Below are 21,636 nucleotides of genomic sequence, written 5' to 3' on the forward strand. Positions count from 1 at the left end.
AACCTTTCCTAGTGAAGGCAAGGCGAGACGGGCTGAGCGCGGTGATACGGGCAGTGCTTCCTTCCCCCTGTCAGGATGTGATGTGAGGATGGGCTAGGACAGGAGTCACAGGACAGGAGCAGCAAGTGGTGGGAGTGGCTACGCAGTTCCAATCAGCCCACATTTCCCCTCCACAGAACCACGAGTTCACAGACGAACTCAACTACAGCGAGTTGTGCATCACAGAGTCGGTGGGCTTCCGGACCAGCCGCAGCACCTCCCTGTCCAGCCAACAGGGGGCGCTCAACCACTCCACAGGCTGCTGCCCCCGTCGGGTCCGGAGGCGAGCGGCCATGCGACTGGCCAACTCCACCGTGTCCGTGAGCCGCGGCAGCGTGCAGGAGCTGGACACGCTACACGGAAAGGGCGTGCCAGGCCCACCGCAGACGTAAACCATAAGACGGCAACAAATCACATCGTTTCTTTTGTTTGGAATACTGAAGAGCATTCACGCACCATATTCGATGTTCCCAAAATAAATCGGCACATTTATTAATTGTTACTTTGCTCATTTTCACAAAACAAATGTAGACATTTCATATAGTTATTTGCTCCTTTCACATTTCTCGACCGCTTCACGCCGTCCCAGCTTTGCCTCACGTTCTACATTTCAACATTTCGATGCTCTCCACATCGATACGGAGTCAGCTCTTCAGCATTCACAAATAATTTATACACAAATAGCATCCTCACGTTGTTGCTGACGTGTCCGTTTGTGTGTCAGTCGTTCCAGCCTCAACGCTCAGATCAACCTCAAGCTTAACTGTGGCGAGCAAGACTTCAGCGCCGCCATCATAAGCATCCCCACGCCGCCTGCCAACACGCCCGACGAGAGCCTGCCGCCCTCGCCCGCTGCCATCCCGGGTGGCATCCTGCGCAACACGCGCGCCACCGCCTACACTTCTGACGCCGTCAAGATCTCCTCCTTGTAACCTCTGCCAGGGCCTGACCACAACCGCCCCGCACCCACCTTTTGCCTGCCTGACGCCCGTCGCCGCTGACAGTCCGCAGCTGGCCGAGGAATTGCGGGTAGAGACAGAAAAACACTTCCCGGCTTTGTCCTCAGTCGATGATGAAAGTGGACATCCAAATAAGCAAAGCAGGAAGTTATTGTCAGTCATCTAAAATAGGACGAAATGTTTGTGTGTTGCGTGTTTGACAAGCGAGTTGAGGAATCAAAAATTGCGAGGTCAACTTTCTTCCATCATACAATAATAGTGTTTTACATTTAACAAAAGAAAACAAACAAAAACTCTACAACTGATTAAACACGTCAAGCATAACATTTTGGTTAGATTGTTGATTTGTTCGCAGCATGGCGGCCAACTGATTAGCACACCTCCTTCACACGTGGGGTTTGAATCCCAGTTCCATCTTTCCTGTCTATTGACTAGTGGCCAGTCCATTGTTGGTCTATTTGTGACTTGACATTGGTTGGTGGACCGGTCCTTTTTTTTTTCTGTCTGTGCCCTGAGATCGTCCAAGATGTATCTCACCTGACTTTGGATGAGAAGGTGTGGTACATTCTGGAGTGATTTCCAGTCAACGTCAGGGCACTCATAGATTGGATATCAGCCCATCTTAAAGGAACAACAGTATTGCTTCCAGATCGCCTATTTTTCACAATGCTCAGTAAAATGAACATCACATCAATACAATAGCAGATGATCATTCACTGACATGCTAATTTATTACACTGTCATGTGTTAAAATGGTACAAACATTGCGCCAGTCAGTCGTGGCCATAAATGTTGACAGTCGGACGACGCTACCTTCTTTTCCTTTCGGCTCGTCTCGTTAGGGCTCGCCACAGCGTGTCATCTTAGATGCACGCGTATTTGTTTGGCACAGTTTTACTCCGGATGCCCTTCCTGACGCAACACCTCTGCATTTCGCCGGGGAGAGAAGCTTACAGCACCTGGTATTCTCAGGCGGTCTCCCATCCAAGTACTAACCAGGGTCAAACCCGCTTAGCTTCCGAGATCTGACGAGATTGGGCGTTCTCATGGAAGCGTGGCCGTAAGGTAGTCGCATGACGTGACCATTGTCCTGTTACGTCCTCCTCCCAAACTCTGTTTTAAATCTAAACAATGCAATAAATACAACAATAAGCTGACAAAACCCAGATTGGCCGAAATGGATCCGCACCCTCTTGATCTCATGCATTGCCTCCCTCCGACAAGGAAGCTTGACAGCAATGCATTTTAAAGATCCACCAAAGAGGCCCAAAAAAGGTCTTGTAAATTTGACACACCACAGAAAAGGGTTACAAAGTTTGCCAAATTTGTATTAATAAGGGAAAAAAAAAATCACCATGTATATAAAATAAGGCTTCCCCTCATGTCGCAGGACTGGCCCAAATAACACAAACCACTTCAGCGAAGAGGGATTTTCGGGTTTTAGGCAGAAGTTGGCGGTTAACTGCGTGATGTAGTCGCAATAAAATAGGCCGAGATGACCCTCGATGGTTATTTCGGGGGTTCTGCGAAGATCTCATGCCAAAATGTATACGTCCCAGCCTGCTGCCCAGCCCAAAAAATCCATCCAACTGAGATGGTGAAGCTGCAGACATTGTTTCTAAATCCAGTTTTGCAAGATTGGAAAGGTTTCTACGGTTTATGGACTGGACCCCAGCCAATGCCCGAGAACATACAGACAAACAATGTCCTCGTCATCAGCCCTTTGCTGAGTAATCAGTAAGATTTTTCAAAACTAATTGACACTTTTGAGAATAATAATTCATGATACAAATGTCAAGTCATATTTGTTGTTGTGATGGAAGAAACCCGAGCCCAAACTTGACCGGCTGCTAGCTTAAACATAAATGCTGCTTTTGTGCACGTGGCCACTTTGACATTCCTCAATTTCTTTCCTGGGCCACTCAGAAGCGAGCGTGTTTGAGCGTGTGACCAAGCACAAATTGTAACATATTTTGTATCATAAACGTTCACCTGCACCTGTCAATCAACACCCTCCCCCCGTAAAAAAAAAAAAAAAAAAAAAAAAAAAAAAAAAAAAAGGTCACCACCTGGTCTGTGCATGAGCCTCGTATGACTTCAACTTTAGCCAGCGTAGCGTAGAATAAAGATCACGGAGGGGGAAAAATGTCTTTTCTTATTTTGCATGACGACTTTCTGATGGTTTTTGTTTCCTTTCAACCACCGAGACATGGCAACATTCAGGAATGTTCCTGGGCCGGAATGCTGAGAGACGTCACTACTATGCATGGATACCGTTGTAGGTATTTGATCTCAACGCACTCTTGTTCACTGGACTTCTTCTTCTGAACCCACAAATAAAAAGTAAACTATGCTGTTAGCACAAGTGATGATAATTTCAGCATGAATGTGTTGACAAACAATATGGTGAGAGTTTCTGTCCACTCAGTCGTTCCTGTGCAAATTGAGCCTCTCACGGGAATTAGCAGGAGCTAACGTTAATGGCGACTGATGTTAATTTGTACCTCACACAGGATGTAGCAGTCATGTCTCAGGTGGCCACGCCAAAAATAGGCTAACGTTAGGGGAAAGTTGCATCGGTGTTAAGGCTCCTTTATACTCGGACAAGCGGTCACCGCGCTGACGTCACTGCGGCTATCCCGTGCGCGGTTTGCCTTTCTATATGCTGCGGTTTTTCTCCAAGTCAGTGGTGTCGCTTCGGCAGGTGTTGGCGAGGACGCCACATGGTGGAGCTTTCGTTTGCATTGTTTGGCCATTTCCACTTTTGCTTTCCTTCCGGGGACAAGGAACAAAGCAGCAACGTTGGCGACCATGGAACAGTGTCTGCTAGTACAGATGGACCTAGATGACCACATGATACGTTTAATGATGCGGCAAAATCGATCAAGAAGGTGGCGGTGCAGGTGGTACGTAGTGTGTGTAACTAAACTGACGAAAGAAATTATCTCATTCCACGAGCAGCAATAATTTTTGCCGTATGTGCGTGACGTGATGCGTAGGAGCCACGTGACCCAATGTGTCAGTCGGGATGCAATGCGGTCGGTCGGCCGTTAGCGCCGGAGTATAAAGGGGCCTTTAGGTATTGCTAGTTTGCACTAACGTTTGCACATCAAACAAGAAGGGTCCAAAGAGGCCAGGACAACAATGGCTAACTTTACTGCAATTTCTTAGTGAAGATTCGCGCATCACGCAGGAAGTAGCCGACGCATTCAAGATTGTCACGGCGACAATCGCTAATGTTAGTGCTTTATTCCTTGCTAACGATAACTTGCGCTAACATTTACGCCTCACAAAGGAAGTAACCGAAGTGTCCAAGATGGCTGTGTAAACGGCAATAATATTAGCAATGGCAGATGCTAATTTGCGCTCAAATCTGCGCCTCAGAAAGAAAATAGCCCAAGTGTCCAAGGGGGCCACAAGAACAATGACGTCAGTGACAACTGTTGCTAATTCTAACAAACATAAGTATGAACATGTTGACAAAAGTGGGAGGGGTGAGGGAGTTCAGTGAACAAATTAATAATAATGATTTTAAAAAAATGATTAAAGCACAGACATGTATATTCTTTAAACAAATAAATGACATAACAACAAACTGGTGTCCTTTTTTTGTAAGAAGATTAAAACACGTCTATCCAGTTGTAGTATTTGTTTTTAATAACTTAGAACGATCTCAAGCACGTGTTTATCCACTTTTACGTTTTTATTCAGTAACGTATGAGAAGATAGGAAATGACGCTAAGCCACGCCCCCTCCCTTTGTACTCCCAAGTTGCGCCCAGCGCAGGTGAGGAAGCCGCACCAAGTCTCGCAAGACGAGTTAAGGTTTATAGACTGGACGGACCAAAACTTTCGCTTTGACTGTTTTTACGCTTTTATTTCCCGAGGCCGTTGCCTTGTGTGACCCTTATTAGACCAACTTTGACATTCTCCATTCGGAAGCTTTTGAAACGTTATCGCTCCATTTGTGGCACATGCGCGCACACGTGTCGTCACGCTGATGGAGGAGCACGCGCACGGCGCTGGACTCAGGTGAACTTGAGGGAGAACTAGAGAGACCACCGAGGGACGTCACCATGGATCCCGTTGAGGGGGGGCAAAGGGTACCCTCAAGACAAGTGAGTGGAGTGACGTCAGCGCCGGCACAACTGGTTCTGCGGCACGCATACCAAACCCGTATGTCATTTAAGTGGTTGCCGGATCTGTTTCACATTTGGCTGTCCGCACTTGTGTGTTTTTCTTCAAACCCCCCAACCAGAAAAATTAAATCTTAATTGACCAAGCCGCCATATACTGTAGCTTTGCTTGCGTCGGTGGATCATTTGGAACGTGTTGGCCTCATAGTTCTGAGGTCCCGGGTTCAATCCCGGCCCTGCCTGTGTGGTGTTTGCAGATTCTCCTCGTGCCTGCGTGGGTTTTCTCCGGGTGGGCACTCCAGTTTCCTCCCACATCCTAAAAACATGCAACGTTAATTGGACACTCTAAATTGCCCCTAGGTGTGATTGTGAGTGCGATTGTTTCTCTCCACGTGCCCTGTGATTGACTGGCAACCAGTTTAGGGTGTACCCCGCCTCCTGCCCGTTGACAGCTGAGATAGGTCTCCAGCACTCCCCGTGACCCTCGTGAGGATAAGCGGCAAAGAAAATGGATGCTTGCTTGGATAAATACATATATATGTGTATATAATAGCTGATCACCTCTTTCAATTTAAGAGTATATTACAAGTAAAATAATTTTTAATTTTTTTTGTACTCCTGTAACGCTTACGACCCTAATGATATGAATCATAGGCAGAACAATTTACCGTTCTTTAGTTGTCTGTAACTTTGCTATTTTCCGAGCCCCTTAACCTCACAAGAGTCGCAGGAGCACTGGAGCCTGTCCCAACAATCTTCGAGTAGGAGGCGGGATACAACCTGAACTGGTTGCCAGCCAATCTCAGGGCACATAGAGACTGACAACAGTCGCACTCACAATCACACCTCTGACCAAGTTTTCAATCAACCTACCATGCACGCTTTTGGGATGTGGGAGGAGAACACAGTGGCCAGAGAAAAGCGTGACACAGAGAAGGGCAGGGACCCTAACCCCAGTTCTCAGAACTGTGAGGGAGACCCTCCAACCAGTCGTTCGCTGTGCCGCATTTTATTTAAAATGACAATTTTATCTGACTGGATCTCCACAGCGACCACCAACCTTGCCTCAGGGTCTGGACCTGGATGCTACAGTACAGTTTTTGCCAACCCCGGAGGCCAAAAAGATGGAGAAGAGTCCAGCACATTGCAAGAAGTTGTGGATTGGTGTTGGCCTGGTGGCAGCAGCCGCCGCTCTGTCTCTGCTGACCGGACTGCTGGTGTGGCGCTTACACCGTGAGTGGATGCCCCCTTTTTTTCCTCCCTTCGGTGCGCTGTTAGCATGTTTTGTCTGTACGTCAACAAGCGTTTCATCTGCCCAGGGCACCGCAATGAGGCCGTAACACGCGTATACGTGGGCTCCATGGCCATCGCCAACCAACCCTTCTTGCCAGCCTACAAGGACCCCGCCAGCGGGGCGTTTGCCAAGATGGCGTCTCTCGTCAGCCAACAGGTGATTGTCGGCGTGGCCCAAATACATCGTGGGAGGTCAGCCGTGGCAAACGCTAATGTTTAATTCTGCAGCTAAAAGAGATGTACAACACAAACCCAATGTTGGGCAAACACTTCAGAAACTCGTCAGTGGATGCCTTCAGGTGGGTCACGTGAATGCCAAAATGTTTTCCTTTATTTGCTTTATCAAATGTCACATTAACCCCCCACCCCCCACCCGGCCCACGCAGCAATGGCGGCGATGATTCTGTGATGACGTACTACCACTCCGAGTTTGACATCGCTGCCCCCCAGCAGGCCTCATTGGACGCCGCCATCCAGTCTCTGCAAACGGCGGCAGGAAGTAAACGAAGCCGGCAAGGCAGAGTGCAACTGGCACCCCAGCACGCGCTCGACGTTGACGCCGTCATCGCGCAAGGTTCGCCGATCCGGCAACAATCACTTGTCAGTCGGCAGATTTATCTTGGGGACCATCTGAGACACAGTTGATAAAATGTTGTTTTTGTCTACAGCTATTGATCCACGGATGACATCATCGTCCCTATTGAGTGAGAATAACATTGATTTGGTATTTTTCCATTGTTTTACTTTCACTGGCATTGGCATGCATACTGTCTGTAGTTTGTCTTTTCTTCTTCTGCCATTGACAAGCCACAAGTCTGTTGTTTTGTACTGTATGTGGGGTTGGCTGTCGAGAATTGAGAACCTAAGGATAGATCCGTGCAGGGCGCCTAAGCCACGCCTACTTAGATACTGTTGTTACGCACTCCGAGCTACCGATCAAAATGGCGGACGCAGTGCGGCCGAAGCATGTTATGAGCGAATTCCCGATAGTATTTCTGTTTCCTTTCTGCCCATGTTATCAGAAATATCAACAAAGAGTGGACAGAAAGGCCTGAATTACATTCAACTGGGATATATTCATAATGTCAAGGTTTCCCAAACGGGAATGCCAGTTAAAGTTTCCGCAACGTGTTGGCCGTCCATGCGAAACAATGAACCACCTCATAAACTGTTGGACATCGAATGCGATAAGATTTCTGATGCCTATCGTTCATGCAAAGCAAAGCAGGGTAATTTTACATTTTTACGCTACATAAACATGTCGATTCGAAATGATATCTACGTTCATAATGGATAATTCATTTACATAAATTATGGCAGCATGCGTATCCTCTATCGATCTGAACGTACGTAATGTACACGTAAATTCACATTGGAGTATCTTACCTTGGAACAGACGACTTTGTGCTGATTTATCTGCGATACGTTCAGATGGTCGTGAGGTTGGCCACAAGTCTTAATCCACCGTTTGCATTTATCTGAATTACGCTTTGGGGTGCGAAAGCGCACCAGGTATCCTCCCAGTAATCTCTCTGGATAGCCCTTGTCTCCATTACACGTTCCCCTGGCACATCGAAGCACCATATTTCCGAATCGGATATAAGCCGGACTATACACTCGCAATTCAGAGGCTTAAAGTAACCGTGCGCTCTCTTTGTTTGTGGGTAAAGGATCGCGGCTCTGGGCAGCATGGGCAGAGTTCAGAAAATGACGCTCACTGATTGGTCAAAAGGGAGCTGTCAATCATTCTCACGGATCTATTCGTTGGAACCAGGACTAACATTTCGGTTCTCCCAGAATGGTTTGAATTTTTAACAATTCAGTTCCCAGTTTCGACGCCAAGAGTCCGCTGACCCCGAAAAGAAGGGACGAAAACCAACGAAGAAGTGGCGAAAACCAATGAAAAAGAACTCGTATGTAGACGTTCTTAGGCCCAACGGCAGCGTTAACTATGTTCAAATAAGTGACCAGTCACCTCGGTCCAACACTTGGATCAGGATTCTATTGTGCAAAGGAGCCTTTCGCAATGTGCGCCGGGCCTCAACCTCCACAGCGCCGAACATCGGTAAAGTTAATTGTGTCAGGGAAAATAAAATGCGTTTATGCCAGCTAACAAGTTAAACTTAGGGTTGCACTCTCGCGCTGATGGCTTTGAGCATTTTGGGGACAAAATTCACAAGAAACGTCTCAAAATATCACAAACGCTAACCGCCGCTCATCGTGACTTCTGATGCCTAGCCTTCAAAGTAAAAGGCTACATGCTTAAAGCAGGAAGTCAAGTTTAAAAACCTGCACATACAAAGCATTTGATAAACCACAAACCATTACATTACATTAAACATACAAACCATTTGCGATAAAACATTGTTATGGAGAATCGTTTGGAACTGTAATCGCTCCACTTCAAATGATGCCCAACCCTAAATGTATGTGACCTCACATTGGCTGGCGACCAGTCCACGGTGTACCCAACCTCTCTGCCAAAGTTTGATGGCCAAGGTTGCAGATCACCACGACACAACTCTAATGAGGACAAGTGTTATAGAAAGGAAAAAGATGTTTTTGCTCAAGCTATTCTTTTTGAAGATGATATTCGGTGTGAATAATAAGGCAATAACCTGCTGGTTTCCAGTCAAGAAGTCCTTTGACGTGCATGTCCGAGAGGGCGGAGTCATTCAGTCGCCGGGTTTCCCTGATTCTTCGTACCCGTCCGACATCTACCTGCAGTGGCGCCTGCGAGCGGACGCTGCCTACCGCGTGCGACTGGATTTCCAAACGCTGAGCCTGGAGGACGACTGTCGACGCGACTTTGTCAAGATTTACGATTCCCTCGCGCCGATTGAGGACGCTGCCATTGCCGAGTGACCCTCTCTCCATGTTTACAACTTTCTTTTTTACCATCTCCATCTTTACCCATTTTTGTCTTTCCGACTTCAATCTTGTCACAATTTCCACCGTAACGATTTCAACCTGAGCGTCATCCGTTTTTACAATCTCCATCTTTGACTTCAGTCTCGACATAGCCCAATTTCAGGAGCTCCGTCTTCATGCCTTCAACCTTTATCTGATTAACGCATTTTCACGATCTCCGCCTGTACAACTGCAATATTTGCACGATCGATTTTCACAATCACAATGTCTACCTTTACGTTGTTGCTTTTCACAATGTCCATCTTTCCCGCTTCGGTCTTTACATAATCCGTTTTCAGAATTTCCGTTTTTATGATGCAGTCTTTCACGACATTTCCGAATTTCACAATTACCGTCTTTGACTTCAATCATAACACATCTTTATGACTCTAGCTGTTCTCTACCTGCCCTAAACGCTCTTCTTCTGTTGCGTTTGCAGACACTGCGGCAGTCCTCAGGGTTCACTGTCCTTCGTGTCGTCAGGGAACGTCATGTTGGTGACGCTAGTCACCAACGGGGCAAAGAACTTTCCAGGCTTCATTGCCAACCTCTCGCAGATCTCGTTGCCACCGCTAGGTGCGTATATAATGTTTTGTGATTGGTAATATTTCTGTATGTGTTCGGGATGTGCCCTTTGACGTCCTTGCTGCCAGCAGACTGTGGAGGACCTCTGAGCGGTGACGTGGGGATATTCGCGTCACCATTCTTTCCGTCCAACTATCCTCCTAGGACTTCGTGTGTGTGGAACATCCAGGCCAGTACCTACTTTTTTTTTCCCATTAGGTCGCTTGGCGATTAATTCAATTTAGTTTATTGGTCAGGATGTTGGCAGCAAAGAGAAAGTAGCTAGTTTGCAAAATGCTGCTTGGTGTTTTTTCAGGTATCGAAGGGCAAGTTGGTCAAAGTCAAGTTCCAGAAGTTCTACGTCGGAAATGACTCCAACGATTGTTCACGGGATTACGTGGAAGTAGACAGCCGAAGGTTATTTTTTTTTTTCCCTTTTCTTAGTCCAAAGTGTGCACTTGGGGTGATATTCTCCCGCGTGCAGAAGTCAGAAAAGGCGCTGGCTGCACACATTTTCCCACTAATTTGTGCACCCGCGTGCCAGCTACGCACACAGGGTGGAGGAACCTTGAAATTTGCTGTCGAATCTGGCCGTGCATGCATTCTCCCACAAACTTAAATGTCAAGTGTCATCCCTATAAACATTCTAAAATTGATATTGTAATGAAAAATACATATAACATTATTCACTTCAATGTCTATATGAAAAAATAAGTATGAGCGGAGAACGGGTCATCCATGCGCAAAGTTGCGGAAGTGTCATTCGACATCCAAGTGGTCACCATATTGTCTGCATCTTCTGTCCGTGACATCACACTGAGACGTTCGCCACTGAAAACACGCTGTGGCCCCGACTGTGGGAGATGAACACGCCCCTTCTGACACGGAAGCTCTTTTCAAAGAAGAGACACCTTTTCAAAGAAGTTACCGGGGCAATATTACCCTATTGTTCCGAGCCATATTTAGATGATATGCGGATCACGGCCAAGCCGCCTCCCCGTTCGATCCACTTCAGCAGTGTAGATGAGCCATCGCGGCCCGGAGCTCAACTAATAGAAAGAAACGAGTCCACTGGAGGGCGCTCCTGCCCCGTACGTCACTCCCTGCTTCTTCTCGAAAACCAATCCATCTAAAGGATTTTCATGGCGGGAGTTACAAAAAGCCATGTACGTCAAAATCATGTTTTGTGGTGGAAAAAAACGCATGGGTCCATACCGGCTGCCGTTTTTTCATTAATAACGTACTAAAAATCATCCATTTCATGACGCTTGACCTTTAAGCACCTTTCCTCTTTCAGACTCCAGAGGCTGTTGCAAGTCCACATATCAAAATATTATATCGTGTCGAGTGGGGAAAAAGAAAGTTAAAACACCAATGAATAAGAGGCCTGGAGGTAATGAGGCGTGGGTGTGGTCAGCGAAAATAGACCAGAAAATATGATTAGGCAGAGTAAATTCATAATTTACTAAGGGGGGTGAGGGGGGGGGGCATTACTTTTTCACACAGGACCATTTTTTTCCTCAATCCATAAAATCCCCATTGAAAAGCACACATGCAAAAAAATACCCAGGTGCATACGTGTCCTTTATTTAGTGGTCTGGTACCTTCTGGGGCACAGGTGTCAAACTTAAGGCCCGGGGGCCAGATCCGACCCGCCACATGATTTTATGTGGCCCCGCAAGGCAAATCATATGTATCGACATCCATGATTTTTTTTTTTTTTAATCTGAACCAAAATTTCAAATGTTCACATCATAAATGATAGTTTTGAGATCTTACAATTTTCATGGATACAATGTCATAACGGCCCTCGGAGGGAAACTGTAAGTAAAATGTGGGCCGTGACAAAAATGAGTTTGACACCACTGTTCTAGGGTATACACCTGCATTGTACTGTAGTACATTTACATTTCATTCCTCTAATCTCACTTATTTGCATCATATGTATTGTTCCGTGCACAGCTCATGGAGTGTGTTTCCGTCCATCCATTTTCTCTGCCGCTTATCCTGACAAGGGTCGGGGGAGTGCCGGAGCCTATCCCAGCTGTCAACAGCAAGGAGGTGAATAATCTGTGCACTTCTAAAGCATCACATTTGCACCACAGGCTGTGTGGTGCGAAAGTGGGAAGTACAGCGGTGACCAGCAGCAGCAACCTGATGACTGTCAAATTCAACTCGGACTGGTCCTACGTGGACCAAGGTTTCTTCGCCACCTACGAGGCCTTCATCCCGAGTGACTGTAATTTATTATTGTTATTTATTTTTTTTTTTTACCACCAGACACATAAAGTCTGTTATGTTACTGTGTGATCATTTCACACATTAATAGTCCGTCCACTTCTAAGGTATAACATCATGTACCTCTAACATCCATCCATCCATCCATTTTCTTTGCCGCTTATCCTCATGAGGATCGCAGGAGTGCTGGAGCCTATCTCACCTGTCAACGGGCAGGAGGCAGGTTACACCCTGAACTGGTTGCCAGCCAATCACAGGGCACATAGAGACAAACAGCCGCACTCACAATCACACCTAGGGGCAATTTAGAGTGTCCAATTCATGTTGCATGTTTTTAGGATGTAGGAGGAAACCGGAGTGCCCACCCGGAGAAAACCCACACAGGCATGAGGAGAACATGCAAACTCCGAAAAGGTGGGGCCGGGATCAAACCCCGGATCTCAGAACTTTGAGGCTGACGCTTTACCAGCTGAGCCACCGTGCAGCCACCTCTAACATATGTATCATAATTATATTATTGTATATTGACTTATACAAGACCTTTTGAAAATGAGGTATTTGCGTAAAAATGAGAAAGTTGCTTATATATTGGTCAGTGCACCTCTTACATGCATCCATTTTAGACACAGCATATCCTCAATAGGATCGCGGGCATGCCAGAGGGCTTTCCCAGCCTTTTCTGGGCAAGAGACAGAGTACACCCTGAACTGGTCACTAGCTAATCACATGGCAGGTATAAACACCCATTTGCACTCACATTCACACCTACAGACAATTTAGAGTCTTCAATTAACCTGCCATATTTGGGAGATGTGGTAGGAAACCCATGAGTTGAGGGCGTACCCCACCTTCCCCCTGAAGAGAGCTGGGATAGGCTCCAGCAGGCCCACGGCCCTAGTGAGGATAAGCTGTACAGAAAATGTTTGCGATCTGACTTCATCTGTCTTGTTTGGCAGGCCCCAGCGCTCCCAACATATTCCGCTGCAGGAACGCTCGCTGCATCTCGCGGGCAATGGTGTGCGATGGCAAAGACGACTGTGCCGACGGCTCCGATGAGTTCAAATGCGAAAAATGTGCGCATTATTTATTTATTTTTTTGAAGGACATTTCTGTCCAAGTAAGACTCATGTCAAAATAAGAGTTTTATCAAAATGTGAAATTTGTGTAAAAAAAAAAAACAAAACATTCTTATCTGTCAAAATTGAACATTTGAATGAAACATTTGGTCATCGCGTCGCACCGCCAACACATGCTTGTGATTTCCTGCAGCGGTCGCCATGACGACATGTCCTGACTCCAGCTTCCGCTGCAGAAACGGACGCTGCGTGGACAAAGTCAACCCCGAGTGTGACGGCGAGTATGACTGTGAGGACGCGTCTGATGAGGAATCCTGCCGTATGTCCATCACGCTTGCACGCACACAGTACGATAGGGTCAAATTTACAAATTTTTCATTTAAGATGTTTCCAATATGAAAGTGCGTTAAAATAGAATTAGTTGACCCCCGCATATTTGCCATTCCCTAGTCGTGAATTCACCCATATGCAGATTTACCAGAAGGTAACCCCGACCCTTTTTTTCAGCAAGAAAACCCCTCTTGCGATTTTCTATGATGTGGTAAAAAAGTGTTTTTTTTTTTCATACCAAAACAAGTTTTTACACTATCAGTGTTTGTATTTTGGGAAAATAGTTCTGAAGTTAACAGTTCTGTTCTGTTGCATTGGGTATACTGTACCCCCCGTCCAGAGTGTGGTTCCCAGCCGTACCGAAGCTCTCGCATTGTCGGCGGTGAGGCCGCGCAAGAGGGCGAATGTCCCTGGCAGGTCAGCCTGCGGGTGGCAGGGCAGGGTCACGCGTGTGGCGCTTCTGTACTGAGCAGCCGCTGGCTACTGACCGCCGCTCACTGCGTCCAGGACAAGACTTTGGTCAGGTAGGTACAAAAGGAGGAACTACAAATGTAGCAGTTTTTACAAATGTAAGTCTTTAGCGGAACAAACTTTAAAGTAGTTCAACTTTCTAAACGGTTCACAGACTTGTTAAGCGTGTTAACAGACTTCTTAGACCTCCTCAAGGGCCTTTACAGACAACTTTAAAGAGCCTGTCTCTGATTGGGCGACGCTCCGGCAGTGACATAAGCCCCTGGAGTTTTTAAGGACTAGTATCATTTTTCTAAAGAATCGATCCAGCGTGTGTAACTGAAAGCCACTGTGTTTTATATACTCACCCAAAGCGTGTTCAGGATGCAAAAAAAAAAAAAATAATCCAATGCAAATTGAAAGTATAACATACAGCTATTCAGTTTGTGGTATTTTGTAATGTGATTCAATGAGTGAGGGATGACTGCTTGTCACATCCAATGGCGCAATTCACAGACGTACTGTAAAAAGTGAAAAGAAGAAGCCACTGGTTTCTTTCAGGCAGCACACGAAACTTTCTATAACAACGACCGCTGCTCCGCCACACTCTCTTTTTCCTAGTTTACCTTACACATGCCCCCCCCTCCATTCTCTTAAAGATGTACACTCATAATTACAAATGTTACAGTACTTACGCAGCCCATCAATGTGTTTTATAATGACGCCGTCCACCACCGCTGCTTTAGTTAGCAACACAGTTTGGGCAACGTAGAGCGAAGACGAGCTAGACATTATGTTTACTTTCGATATTAATGGAGAAAGTTAAAAACAAAATGCTGTTGTTTTAAGAGGCGATGACTGGCGGAGTATGTGAATAATCGAAGAAAAAGTGATTAAACTGGACGTGATTTTCTCTTTTCCGAGTGGGAAAGGTCTGGTCTCAAGCCAAAATAGAAAGTGCAGGAATTTTAAAATTTCACCTTGGCACAGCCTGATCCAATATGAAAGCACAGAAAGCTACCTGTAATTCTATATTTTAAAAATAGGAGGCAACATAACATTAGGGAGCATCATCGTCATCAATTCCCCCCCCGTCCCCGCTTAAGAGGTTGACTGAGAACTACATATACCGTGTGAATCAACTGGTTAAATTGAAAGTGGTGGTGGGCCTGACCAGACAACCTGTCACAAACAAATTGTCACCCGTCTTGTGTTGCAGTCACTCGCGGCCCGACCAATGGGAAGCCTTCCTGGGCCAGCACGACCTGAGCCGTACCAGCGAATGGACGGTGAGGAGGAAGGTGACGCGGATTGTTGCTCACCGCGACTTTGACCAGCTCACTTTTGACAACGACGTGGCGCTGATGGAGCTGGAATCGGACGTGCCCCTCAATCAGCACATCTGGCCCATCTGCCTGCCCTCCCCCGCACACGGCTTCCCTGACGGCCAGGAGGCTTGGATCACCGGCTGGGGAGCCACGAGAGAGGGAGGTGGGTGAACTGATGTGCTTGTGACATTTTGACTCTCACGAGGGAACGTTGTCATTTGGCACTTCGACGGCATCCCTGTGCCACTTAACAGGTGCGGCGGTGAACATCATGCAGAAAGCAAAAGTTCACATCATCAACAGTGCGGTGTGCAACAATGCGATGAACAACGAGGTGACGGATGGAATGTTGTGTGCCGGAGTTCTCAAAGGCGGCGTGGATGCCTGTCAGGTGAAGTCTTTAGTGATTTGTAGGAGACAATTTCAGAGAATTTTTAACACCTCTTTACAGACTTGCGGGACTTTCTAAAGTCTTTAGAGCTCTCTAGGGAATAATTGGACTTTGTAAACACTCTCAACAGATTTGACTTTCTAAAAAGTCTTATAAACTAGAAGTCATTAGAGAAATATGGAGCAGTCCAAAGCAGGGGTCACCAATCTTTTTGCCACCAAGGCCTATGGTGCCGTTAAAAAATATGGTCCCCTTTCTTAAAATAATAAATGTACCACGTCACAGAACTGATAACATACCTGTCCCAGTTTTGGGACGCTGCCCGCAAGAGAATATACACATTTTTTTTGCCCTTTTCTTTATGCGTTAAACAAAAAAGAAGTGTTATTTCCTTGATTGTGGCCTGTTAGGAGACTTTTTATCTCAATAAGGCAAAAAATTGCCACCCTGCCCATGAATGGGTTAAAGAAATATGTGTATGTGAAATACTGTTTAGAGACTAGTTGGACTTTATAAAGAGTCTTAGAGTTGTGGAACAGTCTCAAGACACAAGTTTCACATTTTTAAGAGTTTTGACAGACTTATTAGTTTTTATGGTGTAATGTGACTGTCTTTACAGAGTAGTTGGACTTTGGAATGCGTCTTTAGATTTCCTTTAACAGTCTCATTTCACCTTTGACGGTCAGGGTGACTCTGGGGGCCCGCTGTCTGTCATCAGCCCAAGTGGCCGAGTCTTCCTGGCTGGCGTGGTGAGCTGGGGCAATGGTTGCGCTCGCAGGAACAAGCCAGGCATCTACACGCGAGTGACCCGATATCGCAGCTGGATCAAAGAACACAGTGGCGTTTAGCCACACGGCAAATTTTAGCACAGGAGATTGAAGAGGTGCGCCCTTATCATCTACAAATGACCATTTCAACCAAATATGCAACAAGTTTCCCCCCGGCTCTGTAAAATATCCCTAGAATCTTTAAAGCAGAGAGACACAACTTCAAATAACTTGAGTTTTTGCAGACTTCATGGACTTTCTGAAGTTAGACCTGTCAAAGAGTCTTAACAGACTTGTTCGATTTTGTCAAGATAGAGATACTTCAGTCTCACTGGACTTCCTAAAGAGTCTTCACTGACCAGTTGTAGACTCTTCAGAGACTATTTTTCACTTGGCCTTCACATACAGTGAATACTCTGTTCTCGAATTTCCCCGTTCTCGAAAAAAAATCAGTTTTTGAACAAAAAGTTCGAGATTTTTTTGCTTCTGTTTTCAAACAAAAATCCGGGACTTGAATGCCCCGAAAAAAACCCGGAAATAACATAACGCGCATGGCGCAACCAGCTGACCCACCCGCGAGGCGCTTTATTCTGTATAACGCAGCCTCTGTACGCAGACGTGTCCCGGTAGTGACTGTTTTTTCTTTCTATTGAGGACTATTAACCCCCAATCGTGGCTCCAAAGAAGTAAGGCTGCTGGTGCTGAAAAAAAAGGAAAGTTGTGCGTGAAAGCCAAATACGAATCTGTTCTGCGTGTTTCTGAGCTGTCGAAGGAGTATGGCATGGCGAAATGGCTGATAAGCACCATTCTGAAACGCAAGCACGCCCATAAAGCAAGTGATGTTGCTAAAGGAAGTTGAAAAGTTGTTTTTAATTTTCATAAATGACCAACAATTAGCAACAATTGTTTCAAAGATTTCATTTACTCGAGTTACGAGTTTGTTTTTGTATGCTTCTTTTTGTAAAAAAAAAAAAATATATATATATATAGCTTTTTTTCCCCCCACTCATTATTGCTTTTTTAAAGATACTGTATTCTGCACTTTTGTTTATAAAAAAAGTTTACAAGACTGGGGTCCGAGTCCGACAGATACTGCAATACGCTCCCAGCCAAGCCTACTCTACTACTAAAGCATACATTTTAAGCAAAATAATAAATATATTTCTGAAATATTTTATTATATAAAGCATTTAAACTATACATGTATGTCTACTATGCAGTTTAATCACCAGGAAAAGCAATAAAAATGCTACAAAAAGCCAAATTTGTTAGGCTTAGAATGCATTTTCTTTTTCCATTAATTTTAATGGGAAATACCGGTTTGGTTTTCGAACAAATCACTCCTCAAACCTTCATATGGAACGGATTGTGATCGAGAACCGAGGTTGTACTGTAGTTGTTGGAGTTTATAACAATTTTTTTTTAGACTTGTTACCTTAAGTCTGGTGATCTCTAGAATATTTGCAGATAAATTGAAGAGCCTTTTCAGACTCAAGTCTTTACAGATTACACCCACGCCCATTTTCTGAGCCGCTTATCCTCACAAGGGTCGCGAGGAGTGCTGGACCTTATCCCATCTGTCATCGCGCAAGAGCTGGTGTACACCCTGAACTGGTCGCCAGCCAATCGCAGGGCACATGGAGACAAACAACCGTTGCACTCACAGTAGAACCTAGAGTGCCCAATTAATGTGTGTTTTTAGGAAGTGCGAGGAAACTGGTGTTCCCGGCGAAAAACCACGCAGGCACGTGGAGAACATGGAAACTCCACACAAGCGGGGCTGGGATTTAAACTCCGGTCCTCAGAAATGTGAGGCCAACGCTTTACAGCTGAGCCACCGGCCCGCCAGTCTTTACCGATTAGTTCAAGAATATTTAATATTTAACTTACTAGAGTCTTCAGATTTTCTGAAGCGCTTTTTAGTTACTTTTTTTAAATCTTTGGAGACTAGTTGGACTTTCAAAAACAATCTTCTCAGCGACTTCGGACGATAAGAGAGTTTTTACAGACTAATTTTGACTTCATAAGGACTATTTAGAGACCAGTTTAAGTCGTGGTGTCCTTGAAGCTAAAGAAGCCCAATGCTCCAGTGTCCACCAGGAAGTGTATGTGTTTAGAGAGCTCCCTACTGTATTATGTTAAAAACATCTTGTGAATATGCATGTATGTTATGACAATAAACATTCTAAAGAGTATTTGGACTGGGGTCCAGGTGTCTCCATACTTTTGAAACTGAGAGCTACGTTGTAGCTATTGATAAATGGCATGGGGATACAATTTAGCATCTTAACACAGACTCTTCAATTAACAAATTTGGTCATCTGTCCATCCATCTTCTACTGCTTATCCCAGGTCAGGTCACAGGGGCAGGAGCTAGAGTAGGGACAACCAGACTTCCCTTACCCCATCGACTTCATCCAGCTCTTACGGGGGGATCCAGAGGCATTCCCAGTCCAGCTGAGAGATGTAGTCTCTCCAGCGTCTCCTTGGTTGTTCCCAGGGTCTCTTTCCGGTGGGACGTGCTCAGAACACCCGAGAAGCGTCCGGAAACCATCTGAATCAGATGCCCCTCATCTGGGTAGTCTCAATGCAGAGGACCAGTGGCTCTACTCTGAGCTCCTCCTGGATGACTTGAGCTTCTCACCCCATCTGTAAGGTAGAGCCCGTACACCCTGGGGAGTATTCTTCCCAACTCACAACATTCTCCTCATACACAGCTTTGACTGTGCACTACATCTCCCTCCTGAGACGCCAGATTATGGACCAGAGTTTCCTCAAAGCCGTCTGTCAAGTCAACTATCAGGAAGAGCACCTGTCCCCCTCCAGACCTGAAGGGGGCAGAAAAACCTCAATCACACAACTCTTCAAATTTCCTGTCAGAGGCAAGGGGTGGCCATATTGGTCACAGACAGCATGTGAGCTGGTGTGGAACAAAGAAATCCTACCAGCAAAAGGAATAAATCAATAACAAACAACTGAAGCAACCAAGAAGCAAGTAAAAAACCTGAATGCATCCCTCAGTTTCCGGTCAGGCGCAACTGGTAGGGAAAGGACTTGGATGCTAATTGGTTAATTTGTTTCATTTCAGCTACAAGCTATGATCTTTGTCTTTGTCTAACTTCTGAATTAATCGAGACAAAATTGATGTTTCTGTTTGGTTTATTCAATCAGTTACGGTGCTATTTTACTTTGTTACTTTTTAATACTTAAATGTATGTCATTAATTTACTTAAAATGTGATTAGTAAGGTTAAAGTAATGCGTTGATGACCTATTTATTTAAACTAAAAATAATGCAATGTGTTCAATGTGCTTCTTTGCTCAAGGTTTTCAACCTAATCAACCTCTAATCACACTCCACCCACTCTAACCACCTTAACCATCAATAAACTGTGAAAAGAGGAAGACTTGAGTTGTTCATGTGTTTGAAGACCAAGGCCCTTTTCAAGTTGGGGCAAAGAAGTGAGGGAGTTAAAGACAACTTGACACCGTCTGAAAGTCTTTCTCCATGCCCTTACCAAACTCTTAGCAAGCCGGTACCCGTGAGCTGCCTCGGGAGTCCCACAGGCCATAAACGTCCAGAAGGACTTCTTCTTTAACTTGACAATATCCCTCACCAATGAGTTCAAGCTGCCACGGCAGCTACTGACCACCTTAAACCCACAGCTCCAGTTTGCTGCCTCAGCAATGGAGGTGCGGAAGACGGTCCACTCGGACACAATGTCCCTCGCATCCCACTGAACATGAGCAAAGTTCTCTCAGATGCGGGAGTTGAAACTCTTTCTACCAGGAGATCCTTCCAGACGTTCCAAACAGACCGTCGAAATACATTTGGGCCTGCCCAGTGGAACTGACATCTTCCTCCACCATAGGAGCCAACTCGCCACAGGGGGTAATCAGTTGGCGGTTCCACCCCTCTCTTCTCCCGGGTGTCCAAGAAATGCGGTCGCAAGTCTAATGACACAACCACAAAGTCAATCATTGAACTGCAACCTATGGTGTCCTGGTGCCAAGTGGTCATGTGGACACCCTTATGCTGGAACATGGTATTAATTTTGGACAATTCATGGTGAGCACAGAAGTCCAATAACAGAACACTGCACAGATTCTGATCAAGATTGTGGCATTGTTCCCTGTCATGAATTTCCAGGTCTGACTGTCATTACCCATGTGAGCATTAAAGTCCTCTTGCAGAATGATGGAGTCCCCAGCGGGTGCGATCTCCAGCACTCCCTCTAAGGACTCCAAGAAGAGTGGGTACTCTGAACTGTTGTATGGTGCATAGGAACAAACAACAGTCAGGACCCTTCCCCCGGCCTGAAGGCAGACGGAGGCAATCCTCTCGTGCACTCGGGTAAACCACAGCATACAGGCGACAAGCTGAGGGGCAATAAGTATACTCGGACTTGCTCAGCCCCTTTCATCGTGGGCAACTCCAGAGCAGAGGTATCCAACCCCTCTCAAGAGAACTAGTACCAGAGCCCAAGCCCTGTGTGGAAGAGAGTCCAAATATATCTGGTAAGAACTTCTCGACCTCGACACACCAGCTCAGACTCCTTCCCTACCAGAGAAGTGACATACCATATCCCTATAGGCAGCTTCTGTAGCCGGGGGTCGGACCGCCGAGGTCCTCGCCCTCGGCCACCGCCCAGCTCACACTCACCTGACCCTGATGCCCCCTCCCACAGGTGGTGAGCCTATGGGAAGAGGGACCCACGTTACCCCAGGTAGGTACCATGGGTGCAAGGCCAGCCACCTGGCACTCGCCTTGGGGCCTCACCTCCAAAGCAGGGCCCCGGTGACCCACATCCAGACAAGAAAAACCTCAACTCAATTTTTGTGTTCGTCAGAATGCTTTATTTGCTCAAATACCTTTAATTGTATGTTATTAATGATTAACATCTTGATCTTTCTTGTCGACACTGATCATTTTCATGTTTTTCACAATTGTATCAAATATCAACAAAGATTTGATTAAGGTAGAAAAAAGTTTAAAACCAAAATTGGAACTTACAGCACATTAAGTACCTTGATAAAATACAAAAAATGATACCACGCCCAAAACCTCAGATTATTAGAAGCTGTGGAATCACAGGTGAAAAATTATAGAACATCAAATTATTTATATCAGTTCAAAATAATATTCGGCAGTTGATA

The 21,636-nt window shown here is 45.8% G+C and overlaps 2 protein-coding genes and 1 pseudogene across 5 annotated transcripts in view; 2 read left to right on the top strand and 1 right to left on the bottom strand.

Moving 5' to 3' along the window:
• The window catches only part of kcnd1 (potassium voltage-gated channel, Shal-related subfamily, member 1), a 35,153-nt gene extending 30,598 nt beyond the window's left edge, over nt 1–4,555 (top strand). Inside the window, exons 8-10 of one of the 2 annotated variants that reach the window (XR_009797589.1) lie at nt 177–427; nt 764–1,068; nt 3,206–4,555. Coding sequence is in view for 1 of the 2 variants with exons in the window: in XM_061838206.1 (XP_061694190.1) it covers nt 177–427; nt 764–971 (459 nt within the window). In the remaining variant the exon portion in view is untranslated. Of the gene's footprint in view, nt 1–176; nt 428–763 lie in introns of both variants that reach the window. The other variant, XM_061838206.1, reaches the window with a different exon arrangement.
• On the bottom strand, nt 1,946–2,064 carry LOC133497389 (5S ribosomal RNA; annotated as a pseudogene).
• Nucleotides 4,556–4,720: 165 nt separating the features above from the next.
• LOC133510393 (suppressor of tumorigenicity 14 protein homolog) lies at nt 4,721–18,914 on the top strand. 3 transcript variants are annotated; one of them, XM_061838243.1, is made up of 18 exons: nt 4,722–5,115; nt 6,183–6,366; nt 6,453–6,583; nt 6,655–6,725; nt 6,813–7,000; nt 7,095–7,130; nt 9,059–9,287; nt 9,776–9,912; nt 9,993–10,090; nt 10,217–10,317; nt 12,006–12,139; nt 13,095–13,211; nt 13,408–13,533; nt 13,885–14,068; nt 15,214–15,485; nt 15,577–15,713; nt 16,400–16,596; nt 18,833–18,904. In XM_061838243.1, the coding sequence occupies exons 1-17, from the start codon at nt 5,074–5,076 to the stop codon at nt 16,559–16,561; spliced, it is 2,349 nt and encodes a 782-aa protein (XP_061694227.1). In that variant the 5' UTR covers nt 4,722–5,073; the 3' UTR covers nt 16,562–16,596; nt 18,833–18,904. The 3 variants fall into 3 exon arrangements, with proteins under 3 accessions (XP_061694237.1, XP_061694227.1, XP_061694217.1); XM_061838253.1 differs by lacking the exon at nt 16,400–16,596 and having other exon boundaries at nt 4,721–5,115; nt 18,833–18,914; XM_061838233.1 differs by lacking the exon at nt 18,833–18,904 and having other exon boundaries at nt 16,400–17,400.
• Nucleotides 18,915–21,636: the final 2,722 nt, after the last annotated feature.

The sequence above is a fragment of the Syngnathoides biaculeatus genome, chromosome 2 (genome assembly GCF_019802595.1).
Source record: "Syngnathoides biaculeatus isolate LvHL_M chromosome 2, ASM1980259v1, whole genome shotgun sequence".
Taxonomy (NCBI): Eukaryota; Metazoa; Chordata; class Actinopteri; order Syngnathiformes; family Syngnathidae; genus Syngnathoides; species Syngnathoides biaculeatus.

Coding starts and splice junctions, on each gene's coding strand:
- LOC133510393 (XM_061838243.1), top strand. CDS start 5,074: ATGGATCCCGTTGAGGGGGGGCAAAGGGTACCCTCAAGACAA. Junction 6,584..6,654: donor CGTCTCTCGTCAGCCAACAG/GTGATTGTCGGC, acceptor TTAATTCTGCAG/CTAAAAGAGATGTACAACAC. Junction 7,001..7,094: donor TGACGCCGTCATCGCGCAAG/GTTCGCCGATCC, acceptor TTTTGTCTACAG/CTATTGATCCACGGATGACA.